Here is a 16,956-nt window from a genome sequence, read left to right as displayed (position 1 = left end):
GAACTATAAACACAAACAAGCAAAATGTTTTACCTGTGAAATTTCTGTTGTCCTTGAAGCACTCCATCATTTACCAGTAACCATCAAAATTGTTCATTTTACATGTTTTTATTTGAGTACTTGCCTTTGCAAAATTTTCATAAGAGTTATTGCTACTGCTGATGCTTTATCTACCATACCTTTGGCAATATCCACTAAGTTATTAGGATATACTTTTGTCTATCTTAACTTTGTAAAATTTTGGGAAGCAGAGTGCCAGGAAGCTAGCTTATCTCCATCGAGGAGATCAGGAATCTTGATATCTAGGAATTGACGATTTTGGAATCTCTCTCTTCCATCCTTTGCCATTCTCTATACATACTTCAAATGTGTGGAGGATGCTTTTATAAAAGGATTTTTCAGGGTTTTTTTTACTGTTCAATTACATAATTGTGCAAAAAACTGGGACAAGAACCAATATTTCTGATGTATCCTTTTTATTATAAATTTAAATTTTCCTGGAGGCTATCTGGGGAAATTTATATTTTTTTAATATTGTGTTGGTCATTTTTATTATTTTTTTTCACATAATAGAACTGATAATAGATCTTGGAGATTTTCTATTTCTACCCTCTCATTGAACAAATAAACTGCTTGTCCTGAGAAAATAAAACAATTTAGCTATTTGTGACCCAAAGGATGAGAATCCACGTTTCGTGGTGCTCAGCCAGTGTTTTTTCTAGGATATCAAACTTTGGAACATAGAAGACTTCTTTATATTTTTGATTGTGGTTTTCAAAAGTGATGGGTAAGAGGATCCATTGAGTTGGGAAAAAAACAGAATTTTTATTTATACTTGTTTTATCTCATGAATTTTAAAAAAGATCTATTTTTATGTGTGTCATATCAATAATAATTGAACAAAATAAGTTAAATCCAATGAGGGGAAGAACTTCTATGATGTATTTTCAATGCCAAGTTTGGAAAACATTGCTGTAAATGCTGATCTAATGTAAATGCTGACAATAATAACACAGTATAATCAATTGAAACTACTGACGTTTGTTGATGTTTGCACGTATGAAAGTCTCTAGTAAGTTTTCATGTACCTTATTTAAATTGAACGTTGCAACAACTTTGTAAGCAGTTCTTTGTAAGTTCAGTATCTTTTTCAGCTGAAGATACTGAGGCATAGCAGGATTAAATAACTTGCCTAAGGTGGAACGGTAAAATTGACTTCGTTTGTATCCCCAAAATGCTACTCAAAGCACTGAATCATGGTTACTTCAGGGAATACTCTACCTGCTAGATGAAGATGATTCATCGCTTACTCTTGTAAGAACCTTGTTAAGATAGCTGTCCTAGATATGATTCATTTAACAAGTAAGCTAAGTCAGTAGAAAATGTAATATAGTCCTGGGATTGATCTCATTTTAGTAAAATATTTTTCTTTTTTCATTGAATGACAACATTATAAAGATAATTCTACCTGAAGATTTAGAAATAAGGTCTGTACAAATCTAATATATGTTCATGAAAAACTCAGGGCCATATTACTCACCAGTAACATCTCTGCCAAGAGTGAAAGGCCTGGCATAAAAAAAGAGAGATAAATATTTGTGAATGAATACAACCTAATAGAGACTGATTCGATGTAATTCTTTTTATACAACCATTCACCTTTGAAGTAGGTCCCATGCTATTTGTGTGTGTGTGTGTGTGTGTGTGTGTGTGTGTACTCCACACCTAACACTAAATAAATAGTGAATGGATAGAATAATGTATTTATTTTAGAGAAATTTGAAGGGTTACTATTTTGTGACTTTAATATGTTAGGTTTTCCTACATTGAGTCTAGACTGAACATTTTAATAGGTTTTCAAGAGTTTTGATTGTCTAGCAGAGCATTGTTTAGAATACAGCAAAGATATGGAACAATAATTCTCCAAGGCATTTTTCTGACCTTTCTTCCTCCGTTGTGTCCTTCAAATTTGGCCCTTTCCTTTGCAGTTCTGCTGTCAATTCGCTAGTCCAAAAGTGTATCATGGCATTATTGTGGTTCTGCTCAAAATTGACTCAGCTTTGTTGAATGTTATTCTTTTTATGTTTGTCAAAAAATACTTCAAGAAACACTATAACTAAAAAATTGTTTTTTGTAGAAAATGTTTATGCATGTATTTCCATTGTGTTGCTCAGGATCCCCCTGAAAAAGATCTGTATAAAAATAATTATTTTGGACATAGTTTTATATATGAGTGGGGAATTTAATGAAATATGAAAGAACAAAACAGTAGTTTGGTAATAGTGAGTGGGAGGATCTTTAGAAATTATTCCATATTTTTGTCATAAGTAAGGAATTAAAATAAAAATTATGTTAAGACACTAAAATGTGTTTCAAAAGGCTTGTATAAAAACTCAAAACATGGAACACTATGTTGTAAAAGGACAGGGTCCATAATAGAAATACTCCAAACAAATGATCAATCCATAATTGTAATAGTTACCCACTAAAGTTTTATGCCACTTTGCAGAATTATATTTTCCCAGCAATTATCATATAGCCGCAGCTTTAAAGGCACCATTTTAACTTATGACCACCAACGAGAAAGAGTTGACTAAAATCTCTCATGTTCCAAAATCTACTTACAATTTATGTCACATCTGTCACTTTCTGTTTTCACTTTTAATTTATTGAGTCTTTTAAGCAAGAATAGTAGCATAATAGTCTCTCTTATATTCTTATAATACTTTATAATTTAAAAAAGTAAGTCAATACTCAGTAAAATCCTGTGAAAAATCAGGGAAGCTAATACTCCCATTTTATAAATACAGAAACAAAATCAAATTGACCTCTTGAGGCAAAATAGTTTGTGTTGAACTGGGACGACCTAGTTTGCTTACTCCTTTTTCAGAGTTTTTTTTTTTCTTTTGTTTTACCAGTCCCTTTATGTCCCAAGTTATGGTAATTGCAATGTGTATGCAGTATATCCTTCTTAGTCTATTCACTAATTTACTTATGACACTTTTATTTTCTGTAAAATAGCTTTAAGTTTTTGAATTAACAGTATCACTTTATCCAAAGCTGGTTTTCATAAACAACTTGAAAAATATTTTCTCTGCTGCTTTTATTCGGTACTTATTTTTATTTGAAAGGGTCTAATTTAAAACCCAGATCAAATAATACATTCTACCACCTTGGAGGAAAGAAAATTATCACAGAAACAATAGACATATTAAGGAGAAGAGGCCTAGTGAAAGATTTATTTTGAATTATTGGGATAAAAATAATAATCTTAAGACAGAAAATTAAATGCAATTCTGTTCTCTGTTATAGGAATATCACTCCGTTATACAGGAAATTGAACAGTTACCTAGTAATATAGATTACTGAAGCTCCAATTCCTTTAAGTAAATTCTTATTCTAATATGTCAAATATAGGAATCATTTTTTAAAATACTCTGCATCTGCTACCTATAAGCATGAATGAGTTATTTAAAATTTCAGTTTCCAAATAACAAATCCAGAAAGTGAATACATATTTTTTAAAAGCCAGGAAATTCTGTCCATCTGACTTAAAAAGTAAATCAACATCTTCCAGATTAATATTAGCAGAGGATCTTATGTACTATTTCATTGATATCCTTACCTGGAGATTGTAGCATATGTTAAGGTTTTTAAATTATATTTTTGAACATATGAAAAAGAAAATGTAATGCAAATGGATAATGCAATATCTGATTGTTTTTTGCCTGGGTCATGGGAAAAAATGAGAAATCAGTCAAATTAAGTGCACACTTTAATCTTATTTCATAAGGAAAAAGAAAAATTATTGTCCCTGAAATGTGGAGATTTCACATCTTTCCAATACTCTGTATCATTTGAGCTCCTTCCCAGCAGTTGATAGGTTTTTTTCACAATCTTTGTTTTAATAATAAAAGTTATTATTATCGTCATATCATCATCATTTGGAGGAGAAGAGATGTGAGGTGTTGATACAGGCTCACACCTTTTTTCATAGCTTGAAAGGAGAAAATATATTATTTGAATGTTTGTAGTGTTTATGTAATCAGTACCTGTATTGCCAAGTCTTATTGAAAACAGCTGGGTGCCTGCTGCCTGCCTCTCTCTTTGTTGGAATTGTTGCCAGAACAGGTAGTCAAAAATGGAAAGTAAGGGAAAATTCAGGCATCTGAGGTGTCTCTCAGGAAAGCAGCTGTGGCTTCCTTAGGAAGCAGTCATTGTTTCCCATCAGTCAAGACTCTGTATACCCTTGGGTCCAGTTCTGGCATGGCTGGTCCTGCAGTTTATGACTTGAGACTTAGGCGAGAAACCATTTGGGCAGCCCCATCTCTGGAAGAACACTGAGAGAAATCCCCCAAGCTGCTAGCCGTATGTGGGCTGCTGGCCTTCTATTAGCGTATGCTGGGAGGTTCCCATTTACTGGGGCTCTAATCATCCCTTTGACATAAACAAAAACAATACGAAAGAATCTTTTCAAAACATATCTTTTCAAGATAGACTGTCTTATTTTTAAAACCAGACATCTCTGTGATTTCTGTAAACATGGCATTTTTTCCCTAAAAAAAACTCATTTTTTGAGACTTTTTTTTGTTTCCTACATGGTAGAGAAAGTAAAATAATTTGTTTAACAGCACACTAAAAATCCTGGATAAGCAGTATTGAATGCTATTCTGCATTTGTAAACACATGCTCTTCCAGATTGAAGTTTTTGTACATCAAGTATTGAAAACTGTTATCCATGTGAGATGCCTTAGACTCTTTATTTATGTCAGAGAAATGCCAGAAGTACATTTTGCTCTTTGGAATACACTGAAAATCGGTGGGCTGTGATAACGGGATTGGGGAGGAAATGGGCGACACTGCCAGTCATTTAGCACAAAAATGACCTTTTGGTAGAAGATTAGGACTGAATTATTTTCTTGGTAATTGTTTATGGAAACAAACCTCTGGTTTTAAAATGTAAATGCTTTAAATTTTAGTGGTCAGTAATAAAAGGTATTAGAAAAGTGTAGTACTTTGAATTTAGATTAAATGTCGTGTTTCTCATCATTCAAGAGAGTTCTGTTAGGACACTTAAGGTCTATGATGAATCCAGCAACATCTTATTCAAAAATCTTCTGTTTCAAAACATGCTGGATATGAGGCAAACAATTTTGTGCCAATGTTAGGCGTATGCAGAAAAATTAAATGAAATTGTTTCTACTTGTAGCTAGAACTTATTTACAGAAATATGAGTAAAATAAGAAAGTTAAAGAATTTTTAAATTCACAGAACTATCTTATACTTCAAAAAATAGTGCTATCATAGTTTTCAGAGCATGGGGGCAGGTTATTTTGAATGGTTTGCCCATCACTAATTTTAATGCATAAAAAATCTCAGCAGAGAGTCAAGCCTAGGTATAATGTTCACCAAATGCCTTGTTATTTTTCTGCTCTTGTTTTATTCCCAACTTTATAAAAACTAAAACAGACCATTCTTAAAAGTTTTTTATAGCCCTGATTTTTAAAAAATTTTCTTCTCATATCCATAAAAAGTAAAGAACATGAGGTTCCATGGTGAGCACCAGAGGAAGATTATTGGTGGAAAAAGATTATTTCTCTAAAGTACACCTTTACTAAGATACTTATGCCAACATGGTGGTCAGTGTTCTTCCAAATGTTTCTTCTCACAAATGATATTTGGTCCTTTATTAATTTGACCTTATTGCAACCCTCTCTCTGTGTATCCTTACTGTTTCTGCCCTGTAGTGTTTAAGAAAAAGTCCAAAAAGTCACTCTTCTGTAGCATTAAGAACTTGGATGATTAGAAAACTACAAATTCAAGCTTCAATTTAAACAAGGCACATTTTCTGGACACCCCATGAATATATTCATTATTTATAAATCACGGGCATAATTTGTGATTCATGATTTATAAATCGCAGACATAATCAAGTTTGGTTGTCTCTAAGTTTTCTCTGTGTGTTAGTTGTGGTAAATCTATTTTCACTTTATTTATTTCCTTATTTTATTTTACTTTATTTTTTTGAGACAGAGTCTCGCACTGTCACTCAGGCTGGAGTGCAGTGGCACCATCTCGGCTCACTGCAAGCTCCGCCTCCTGGCTTCATGCCAGTCTCCTGTCTCAGCTTCCCGAGTAGCTGGGACTACAGGTGCCCGCCACCAAGCCCGGCTAATTTTTTGTATTTTTAGCAGAGACGTGGTTTCACCATGTTAGTCAGGATGGTCTCGATCTCCTGACCTCGTGATCTGCCCACCTTGGTCTTCCAAAGTGTTGGGATTACAGGCGTGAGCCACCACGCCTGGCCTATTTTCACTTTATGCTAGTGTCTATGTACCTGACCTTTTGACAAAGTTAAACTAAAAATATAACAATCTAAGCTGGTAAAAATTGAGAAGTTAGGTCAGAACATCAAGAGTATGTGTATCAAAATATTTAGAAATTCTCCAGGAAAACAATGTAAATAGAAGTGTGTCGGTGTTTATAAGGAAAGGCAAGAATCTAGTAGTTATTCAAAGACAATTTAAAAATCCACATTATTGGGTTGTCATTCTCTTAGAACAAGGGTTGGTAATATTGGAATTTTTAGGGCCATCTTTTAAAAACACTTTATTGATAACTTCCAAATCAAAGATTAAAAATTCACAGATGTTTTTGAGAAATGTAGCATCTATTTTCGCTTTATGCTAACTATGGTTTATACAATTTTAACCAGATGGGTTTACATGTGCAGTAGCTAATTCATGCCAACTGTATTAAAGTATATTCTCTGAATTATGGGTAGGCTCTGGAGACCTCTAAGTGATCTCTAATCTTGTGGCTAATATTTATGGTTTTCAAATGTTATCATGATAGTTTAAATGTGGTCTGGATGAACAATAGGCTTCTCTTCTGTAGTAGTGTCCAAAAGGATGCACACTTTCTTAGGCAGCTTAGACCTTTAGAAGTGAGTAAATAATTGTATAAAATTAGGGAACTGAAATAATGCGTGAAATGAAAGATTCTGCATTTGTTGTGTAAATTAAGCTAGTACTTTTTGTTACTCTAATTATAAGTGTCTTTTGCCCCCATTAAATAGTAAAATAGTGAAAATCTGATGTTTCCATTTTCGGAGTTCAGCTGAAGCAGTGAAAACTCTGTTTTAATGTGTATTTTGTATTTATCTTTTTAAAACTTGATTGCGTTACGTTTAGTATTTTCTCCTGTTAGTAAATGAGTATCAGTAGATATTTATTGATTGAAGGATATTCTTTTCAATAAGGTGTGCGACAAGCACACAAAAACCTCTTCTAATACTATTGATATTCTTTTCAATAAGGTGATGTTATCACATGGTCATTCACATGAACTTTCTTTTTACATTGTTTTTCATCAGCTAAGAACTGTGATATGTATTTATAAACTGATGTAATGCTGTTTGATTTAAAATTTAGATAGGAAAAAACCTTAAAAGGCCTCATATTAAACATAGCTGTGATTGTGTTCTCTCTTGAATGGGGTATAGAAATAAGCACAAAGAGATAATGCAAGATTTCAAAGTAACGGATGCAGTATTTGTAATTTATTTCTTCAACATTTTCTTTCCCTTTTTCTGAATATGAATAAATATTTTTGTATATATAGAATATTTTCAAAGTGAAAACAATTCTCAATTTCTTGTAAGTTGGCATTTGTGAAACTGGGTTCTTGCAAAATTCTAGAAAAAAAATCTATAATTATCTAATGTATTTCTGATGTTTCCAGTTCCTAAAGAGCTATGGTACATTTGGCTCTAATTTATATTCTAGTTCCATTGTGCTTATTTGTCCTCTTGCGCTCATAGGAAATAGAGATATTTTGGAGCAATTCAGGCTTAATCTCTCTTTGGGTTCTTATCTGTACAGCTGACAATGGTCATCTCAAAAAAAACCAAAATATTGTGTTAAAAAGTGTATTTAACAAAGGATTAACTTTAGTTTTCTTTAAATAATTTAGGAAAAAAGTACTCCATATTTAATGTGTTTCCTTTAAATCAATTCTTACTGTTGCGATTGTTTTAGTTCTATTAAATAGTTAACTGGTGTTTTATAAACCTCACTGATATTACAGAAACAATTTTTCAGAAAAATGTACTCTTCCATTTAGGGCCAGGGTATACATTTGTTTAGAATACAAAATAGTTATTCTAATATTCTAATTCTTAAAAATTTTAGGGAAATTTTAGGAATTAAGTATATAAACCTATATTTGGCTGAAAACATATAATTCACTAAATAGTAATAACCCTTCAATTTGTTGTAAAGTGACTAAGTCTGACATCTTCACGAAAATGCCATTTTATACTTAAAGTAACTCAAATTTCTTCCTTTACAAAGTAGAGTAAGTGACTTTATCATTCAGCAAAATGACTTAGCTCATTTAACATGTTTATTCATCTTATTAGTGATTCAGGGATATACATATTCATACCACTGCCGGCAATCCATATAAAATTAAATAAGATATATCTCAACGAATGTTTTCTATTTTAATCTTTGTGACATAAATACATGTTTGGGAGACCAAAAAAATTAGCAATTTCAGAGATTTTATTTCTCTTGTGAATAATTATTCAAGTACATTAAAGCTTTCATTTTATTTGTAAGCTTATCTGAAGGCTGAATTATTTGAAAAGTCTTATTTCATCACTACCACAAAGGCTGTGGAAGATCCCTAGCCAGTTGTAATTGGAACTTTCCACTGCACAAAGTGATATTTGTTTTTCTTTTCTCTTCTGGTTGCTTATTGATAAATATAGTAAGTGTATTAAAACCAGAAGAGACAGATATGTACATAGGTATAAGTCAAATCCACCACATTTCTTTGTAATTTGAGGGTTTGCAATTTGAGAGCATGCAACAAGCACACTATTCTCTCTCCTTTAAGATTAGATGCTTGATTTCCTCTTCATTAGAGCCATTTTGAATAGGGCCTCTTAAAACACAGACATAAACCTGGGTGAGATGATATGTCCCTATAGGCCCAACTAGGGAGGCTGAGATGGGAGGAGTGCTTGAGCCCAGGAGTTCGAATCCAGTTTGGGCAACATAGCAAGACCTTGTCTCTTAAAACAAAAGCAACAAACACACACACACATAACTGAGAGGAGCAGCAGAATAAAACACCAGTCCCCATTAAAATTTTAATATGGATTACTGACAGATTAGCCACCTGCCAATTGATGAACTTTTTGGAAAGGCATGGTGGAAACATGACAGCATCTGTACAGGCCAAAGTTCAGGCATCAGAGTTGAGGTTCCTGGGAAGTCAAGGAAATAGCCTGAAGACAAGGACCACTAATGATGTGTTAGCACAAGGAGGGCTTGACACTAAGAATGAACTTCCTCTGCTTTATATTTAGAATCCAGCTGTTAAAATCATGGGACTTGCCTAGAACTAGGATAAAATAAGTGTGCATTGAGTTTGTATATATCCGGAAACATCATATATGTAGATTAGAGACAAATATTGCAAAATAAAAAGTCTACAGTTTTCATCTATTCTTTCACTAGCCTAAGTAGGAATTCTGTATTTATTTAACAAATATTTGAGAAATGTGTTAATGAACTATCAAGTAAAGTGACATATTTAATCTAATCAACTAAGGAGACCTAAAATAAATGGCGTAATACAAAATCAAGAGAACGGTTGGACAAGGAAAATTTTAAATGGAGTGACTACACTAATCAGGTGGTTATATTGACTCTATGTTAAATAATTTTCTGGCTTAAAATTATAGTGCAATATATATTTGAATCTATACATTGTATGTAATATTTATATATAAACATATATTCTAAAATATAAAATTAACTCTGTTTTCTTCTACTGAAATATTTTCTAATGGAATGGTGAATATTTCAGAGTCACATATTTTTAGAAGGGCACATTTATGTTATTTTATTTCTATGATCCTGTGCCAATCTGGATTTTATTATATATAAAAATTCCAAATTTGTTCTTAAAATATTGATAGTGAAAAGGTCTCAGAAGCCTAGCAGTTACTGACACAAGAAAAAAAATAACTAGGAAAATCTAGGTGATGACTACAGAAAAGGAAATGAATTCACTATGGATGTTCATATTCTTTGAAATGATTTCCTAGGTTTTGCAGTTAGATTTTCTTGGGATAAATGTAAAACTTTATTCTAGCTCTGATATTTAGTAGTTTTGTGATTCCTTGGTATAACCACATGAATTTTGAGTTCCTACTGTCTCACTGCCAAATTGGATACCAGTACACCAAAATTTGTCATGAGAATTAGATGACATAATCTAATAAAGGCATGTAGGACAATGCTGGCCTAAGCAAAGGTCTTCGTTGCACATTAATATAATCTGATCCTGACTCCTAGGCTTAACCAGTTGTACATCTCTTTGAAGGGATAGCACATAGGAGCCTGAAACAAGCAAGCAAGCAAAAAACAAACAAAAAGAAAAAGAAAAAAACAAACAAAAAAATAAGACTGCTAACTGCAGTACTGCATTTTCGGTAGGAATTTAAAAGCATTTCAGATAATTGGAAAGGGGAAGATCTTTGTGATTTACTTAGAGGTAGGTCCTAGAAGATAAAGGATGTGAATCACAGTTTCAAAGGTGGAAAGATTTAGTGGAAAGTGGTGGATTAATAACAAGGCATAACTAGACTTGTAATCTTTTCCACTTCCTCTTTAGGTAAAAATTTTTAATAGTACTGGGAGTCGAGATGAAAGTATGGATAGTCTAGGGGAATTGAGAATGGAATAGAGGAGAATTATGAGATTTATGAGAATACTCCGAAAACTTTATATACAACTTTTGAGGTTTCACTGAAGTAATTCTCCTCAGCCTTCCCTCAGGGAGATCATCCTTGTAACCAATAAAGACTTCTAGTGCCAAATATAGCTTAGATTCCACCACCCTGCACAACACAAGGTATCTATTAGTTGCTTCCTGAATATTCTGGATCTAAAGTAAATTATTTACTCTGATGTTATAGATTTATCATCTCTGTCTCACTTGAAAAGCTATCTTCTCAGCGCCCCTCTCAGCATTAACCCATTTTCATGGACAAATGCAACTCATTGCACAAGTCTAAGAGCTTTCAAAAATACTCCCCCCAGCGCAGTATTATTTTACCTGGCACCATCAGAAGAAATCCCATGAGGTCATTTCTCTTGAATTACAGTCAAAAGAAACAAAATCAAAACCAGCCTTTAAATATATTGTATTTGACTTCTGAGGCAACTCCAAAACATTAATATTATTCTTGACTTCTCCTTCAATATAACTGCTGATTTTATTTTTAGTATTTTTTCATATTGTGGGTGTTATAGGCTAAAAGGAATGCATGAATTTGAAGAAGTCCATGAAACTGGCTAATGTGAAGGATGATGGTTCTTTAGAAAGATCCAGGAGGTTCATATGAAACTGAACAACCCACTCATAAATTGAAACATCCTTGTTTGGGAGGGTTTTTTTTTTTTTTTTTTTTTTTTTGCTCATTTGTATTTTGGTTGTTGGTGGTGGTTTTTCCTCATTCATGCTTTAATAGCAAAATCAGCATAGTTCAAGGTATTTTCTGTGAGTTAACAGCTGTCCTCAGTTAACAGTCTTGACTTCACCGGAGTTCCCCACACCAGAATGCTCCCATGCCTTCATCTTCTTACTTAAATGTTCTCTCTTTGTATATTTCAGTGAATCTTCCAGGTATAGTGATATTCTTCTTGGGGAGAGGCATCTGGTCCTATTTTAATAGTATGGAGGGGAAGTATACACATACATGAAAAATATAGAGAAACTCCTGCACAGCTATCCCAATAACTCTGGTTGTTTTGGCATTGTTTGCTTTCATCATCATTCCAGTTACCCAACCACCTAAAATGGTGATCAGGAAAGCAATCCTATAGTTTTAATTATCAGTGCCTAGGTAAGAGCATAGGGAAGTGTTTACTTTTGGGAAATCTGATGGTGCAAAGACCATGACCAGAGCCTGGATTGAACAAACTCAATGAAATTTTCAGGCTGCTTAATATGATTCAGTTAAGTCTTCAGTGTGAAAGAAATTTGCAGTTACATTTTTACACCTGATAAAATCAAAAGACTGAGGAGGTAAATCATCAGCAGTGTTTAGAATTTAATTCACGTTTGGCGAAATTCATAGTAAGCTAGATCATACTGACTCGGAGGGATTCTTTAACAGTGTTTTTACTTCTCCTATTCCAAAGGTTTCTTAACCTATATAAGCAATTAGATCATTTAGTATAATACATACAGCATGCTGTATCTCCAAATGTCAGAAGAAATGTCTGAATATCTAACTTGTCTAGCCTCATTCCTTGAAATGACCCAGATTTGTGAATATAAGAAACAAGCCACAGAAATAAAACTTCTTAACTCCTGCTCCTGTCTTCACACACCATGTTTTAAGTTAAATTGGCTAAGTTTTATCAGTGAACAATTGCTAGATTTAATTTAATAACTTGACTCCCTAAAATGTCCATGTTCATTTTCCTCTAGGGAAATACTTTTAATTCAGTTGAGCAATAGTATTGATTCACTTCTGATTTTTTTTTCTCTTTGTGTTTTATTTCTTCAGATTGTTTTTTCCATTTGCATTGCTTTCTGGGGAGTTAGAAGCATGAAACAACTCACCTCTCACCCTTGGAAATAACCTGAATTTGTACATAATTCTCTTCTTTTAATGAGTTGTCCACACGCATATTATGACTGCATATTAAAATGTAATTATTTTATATAATGCTTATATGAACTATTTCTTCAATGAAAAGTAAAATTACTTATTTACTATTGTTTGCCTTTCACATTTGTTATTTTCTATTAAAAATTAAAGTCAGTTTTGGTTACTTCCCCCCTTTACTACAATTAAAAAAAGATTTCAAATATAATGATGTTATATTAACTGATAGCCTATATGACAAGTATAGAAAGAAGGGATGAAACTTAAAAACAGTAAAAACAAGAAGGAATATTGCCTTTACATCAATTTGAAAACAATGTTTCCTTTGATGTTTGCTAAAATTATGCATAGATACATGTTTGTAGTCATAAAAATGTATTACATTGGTTGTCTTCCTAAGGCCACAGTTACCTTTGCAGTCCATATAACCTAAGAAGCTGCATTCCAGAAAAAAGACATCACTGAAGCCAGGCACGGTGGCTCACCCCTGTAATCCCAGCACTTTGTGGGGCTGAGGTGGGCGGATCATGAGGTCCAGAGATAGAGACCATCCTGACCAACATGGTGAAGTCCTGTCTCTACTAAAAATATAAAAATTAGCCGGACATGGTGGTGTGCTCCTGTAGTCCCAGCTACTCTGGAGGCTGAGGCAGGAGAATCGCTTGAACCTGGGAGGCAGAAGTTGGAGTGAGTGGAGATTGCACCACTGCACTCCAGCCTGGGTGACAGAGCGAGACTCCGTCTCAAAGAAAAAAGACATCACTGAAAGAAAAATGAACAGAATTTGTCAGAATTAGTTTTTTCAACAGGTTACTTTGTCATACATTTCTCTAATATGCTTGGTCAATGTGTTTTGGCAGACTGAGAAGCATGCAACAATTCTGCATTATTTAAAATTGTCAGAACAATGTTAATTCTCTAAATAAAATTACCCAAGGTGTTGTGTGTACATTGTTCATTGGGATTGTAAAAATCCACCAAGTGTTTCGTTAGGAGGGAACTGACAGGGATAAGCAGGATGAAGTCCAAAGAACGAGAACTGGAAAAAGTTAAAAAAAAAAATCTTTATTTTTCATTTATCCAATATTTCTTGAAATCAAGTTAAAATTTACTAATTTAATAATAAAATTTAATAATTTAAATAATCAAAGACACATGTACTAAAAAAATTAATGCTGTTCTTCATTGAGCTTTGCCTATGTATCAGTGGGTTAAGGAGCCTGACTTAGATAATCTCATATTAGCAATACATTATTTAATCTTTGAATGGACAAAAATATAGAGTATTAAGAGAATCAGACTGCAGGTGTCTATGTGAACTGAGGATACAGAATTGAAGCATATTTAGTTTTCAAACTGGAACAGCAGAGGAAGATTAAATTTTGCATGATGAAAAAGCAACAAATTCTATCTCAAGTATCAGAAGTGGGTTTGGCTTTGCTTCATTCTTTTTATACTTCTTAATTTAACACATAGTTATAGACAGTACGTAAGCCTATAACATATATTGAATCCTGCTTTTGTCCCTTAACAACAATTTTTACAGAATTTTGTATATATATACAGAATCATGTTACAGTAGGGAGCCCTCTGCTGGCTTGAAATTATGAAATTTAAGGCATAAACATTCTCAAGACCCTTATTCTACATTCTAGAGACTTTTCAGTGGGTAAAACACATTCTTCAGTAATGGCAAAGAAAAGAGACTTTTTGCTAATCTTTACATAGTTGTTTAGTATGTCAGAAGAGCTTAATGATTCCCCAAGGAATGATGCATAAATATGTGTAGATGCTTTAATATATGTGAATTTATAGGATTAGCCTAAAAGTGAGTTTAATAATAGAAATGTTAATAAATAATTCCCCCAAATGCGAAAAGACCCTTTTGTGGTGAAGTTCAGTTTTCTTTGAGTAAATTGAATTCTGTCTATTCTCTCTCTTGTCTCTTGGGTTTACCTCGCTGTGATTGTGAATGGTTTTCTATTAGAAATACAGATATTTTCAAGATACAAATTTGTGCCAATGAAAGTGGGAGTGGTTACCAGACAGGTAATGTTCCAGACACCTCCTATACAAAAACTGTAACAGTGAAAAAATTATGACAATGAGCAATCTGACCTAACAGACTCCATCTTGCTTCTAACCTCCAAGGTGTCCTTGTTTATTCCTGGGCACAGGCTGAGCTAACTTTGGTAGGAACTTAGTTTTAGTTTGACTTTGAAACAAAAACGATAACGGCACTTTCTTAAAACAAACCCCCTTCTTGCCTGGGGACAAGGCTGCCTTTGTGGGACTAACAAATTAGCCACAAGATTAGAAAATAGGCTTAGGAGTCATACAGCTAGAGGCTACAAGATTCGAACTCTCCCCAGTTGCTCCTAGGGATAACATCATTATTGTGAAACCTCAGATTGCTGTTGGAGATATTTTTCAGCTCCTGCACTCCATGGATCAGCTGGCACCACCCAGATGGATAAACTGACTCATCTGGTCTTGTGGCCCCCACCCAAGAACTGACTCAGCCAAGAATAGCTTCAAGGCTCTTTGATTTTTATCTCTGACCTGATCAGTGAGCACTCTCCATTCCCTGGCCCCCTATCCACCAAATTATCCTTAAAAAACCCAGTCTCCGAATTTTCAGGGAGACTGATTTGAGTAATAATAAAACTCCAGTCTCCTATTCAGCTGGCTCTGCATGAATTGAACTCTTTCTCTATTACAATTTCCCTGTCTTGATAAATCGGCTCTGTCCTGGCAGCAGGCAATGAACCCATTGGGCGATTACATTTCTAGGGCCTCTGTGCATTATTAACCAAGGCACTTTATTCTTCACTTTATTCTTTAACCCTGCTAATTTTCCAGTCCAGTTTTCTTTTGCAGAACACTAATACACGATGACAGAACATACAGCTATTATTAATGTTGTAAATTGATCTTGAGTGATACCATGTAATGTATGCTTACTGGAAGGACTTTAACACTCTCTCTCTCTCTCTCTCTCTCTCTCGCGGGAAAGCCCTAAAAATAGGACTCGTCAATTACTCACCACTTCCATTGGAGAGATGCAAACTGACTTTGCAAATCATATGAAGATATTTACTTTTCCTAATCTACCATAAGAAAAGATAGAGGAAAGGAGCATTTGTTTAATGAGTAGTCCTCTATTAGTATTATTTTATTTAGTCTCTACAATCCTGTTAGGAGCTGTTAACACTACTTTATAGCAGATAATTTTGATTCTGAGGTTAAATAACTTGTGCAGGCCCATGAAATGTAATAAGTGACCAAAATAAAATTTAAACTCTCTGAAGTCGAACATTGAAGTCCATGATGTTTCCCCATTCCACGATGTCAGACATCTGAATAAGGCAAGCCTTTAAAAGTATAAGCTGAGGAGTTTAAGTTCAGAGTATTTTCAATTCAATTTGATGCTCCAAAATACAAAAAAAGTTCTCAGGATAAGTATTTTAGTCATAAGATTAATCGACAGGGTGAATGAGTCCAGAACTTCTAAACCTTCTAAGAATGGCAACATCGTAAGTTTACTTATAGGATTGCCATATGTCTGAAAGAGGCTACAGGACTTGTCAGTTTCCTCGAGACTTGCTCATTACCTTAGCTCTATTAGTTGTGCCATTTACTTCCATATCATCTCATTCCATCAAATTATTTTTGTTAAACTGAATCTAATCGTCTCAGAGTCCTGATATTTAGCAATATGTGCATTCCTAATCATGAATCAGATGTTCAATTAGTTGCTAAAGTATACAAACCCTTGTTGTATTTAACATTAACAGGTTACATGATAGTTTATTAAATATTTTCAAATTTCATTTTTACTAGTGATTATATAATTTAATCCCTCAGTGTGGAATCTGCAATAGAATCATTGACTGGAATTCTTTAACATATGGTATACATTATAGTGTACAGTAATAGGATTTATTCGGGAGAACAATAGAAAATAAGCTTCCTTTTTAATGTCTCGCCCATGTTCTCATAGTCATAGACTCCAGAAACCCAAGATAAAATAGCAAAAAACAGACTAGTTTGACTTTCAGAATCTTAAAACATTTTTTTATGTTATAATTTTCAGCAACATGATGGAAGCAGCTTAGCTCTATCTTAAGCCTGCCTCAGTGGAAAAAAACAACAACAAAAAACGTTCTATTCATTATTAGAACATTTTTTTCAAATCTCACTCCAGTTCTGCCATCCTTTCTTCCTAACAACTTACATTCCTTCCTCCCCAAGACACA

General features: G+C 33.6%; 1 protein-coding gene across 1 annotated transcript in view; it reads left to right on the top strand.

Annotated features, from left to right (window-relative positions):
• The window catches only part of AGMO (alkylglycerol monooxygenase), a 404,065-nt gene extending 391,258 nt beyond the window's left edge, over positions 1–12,807 (top strand). The window contains exon 15 of the mRNA XM_518978.9: positions 12,596–12,807. Coding sequence (XP_518978.4) covers positions 12,596–12,670 — 75 coding nt within the window. The 3' untranslated portion in view covers positions 12,671–12,807. The remainder of the gene's footprint in view (positions 1–12,595) is intronic.
• The last annotated feature ends 4,149 nt before the right edge of the window (positions 12,808–16,956 follow it).

The sequence above is a fragment of the Pan troglodytes genome, chromosome 6, assembly GCF_028858775.2.
Source record: "Pan troglodytes isolate AG18354 chromosome 6, NHGRI_mPanTro3-v2.0_pri, whole genome shotgun sequence".
Classification (NCBI taxonomy): domain Eukaryota; kingdom Metazoa; phylum Chordata; class Mammalia; order Primates; family Hominidae; genus Pan; species Pan troglodytes.
Note: the sequence above shows the minus strand (reverse complement) of the source record. Positions and strands in the feature narration are given on the sequence as shown.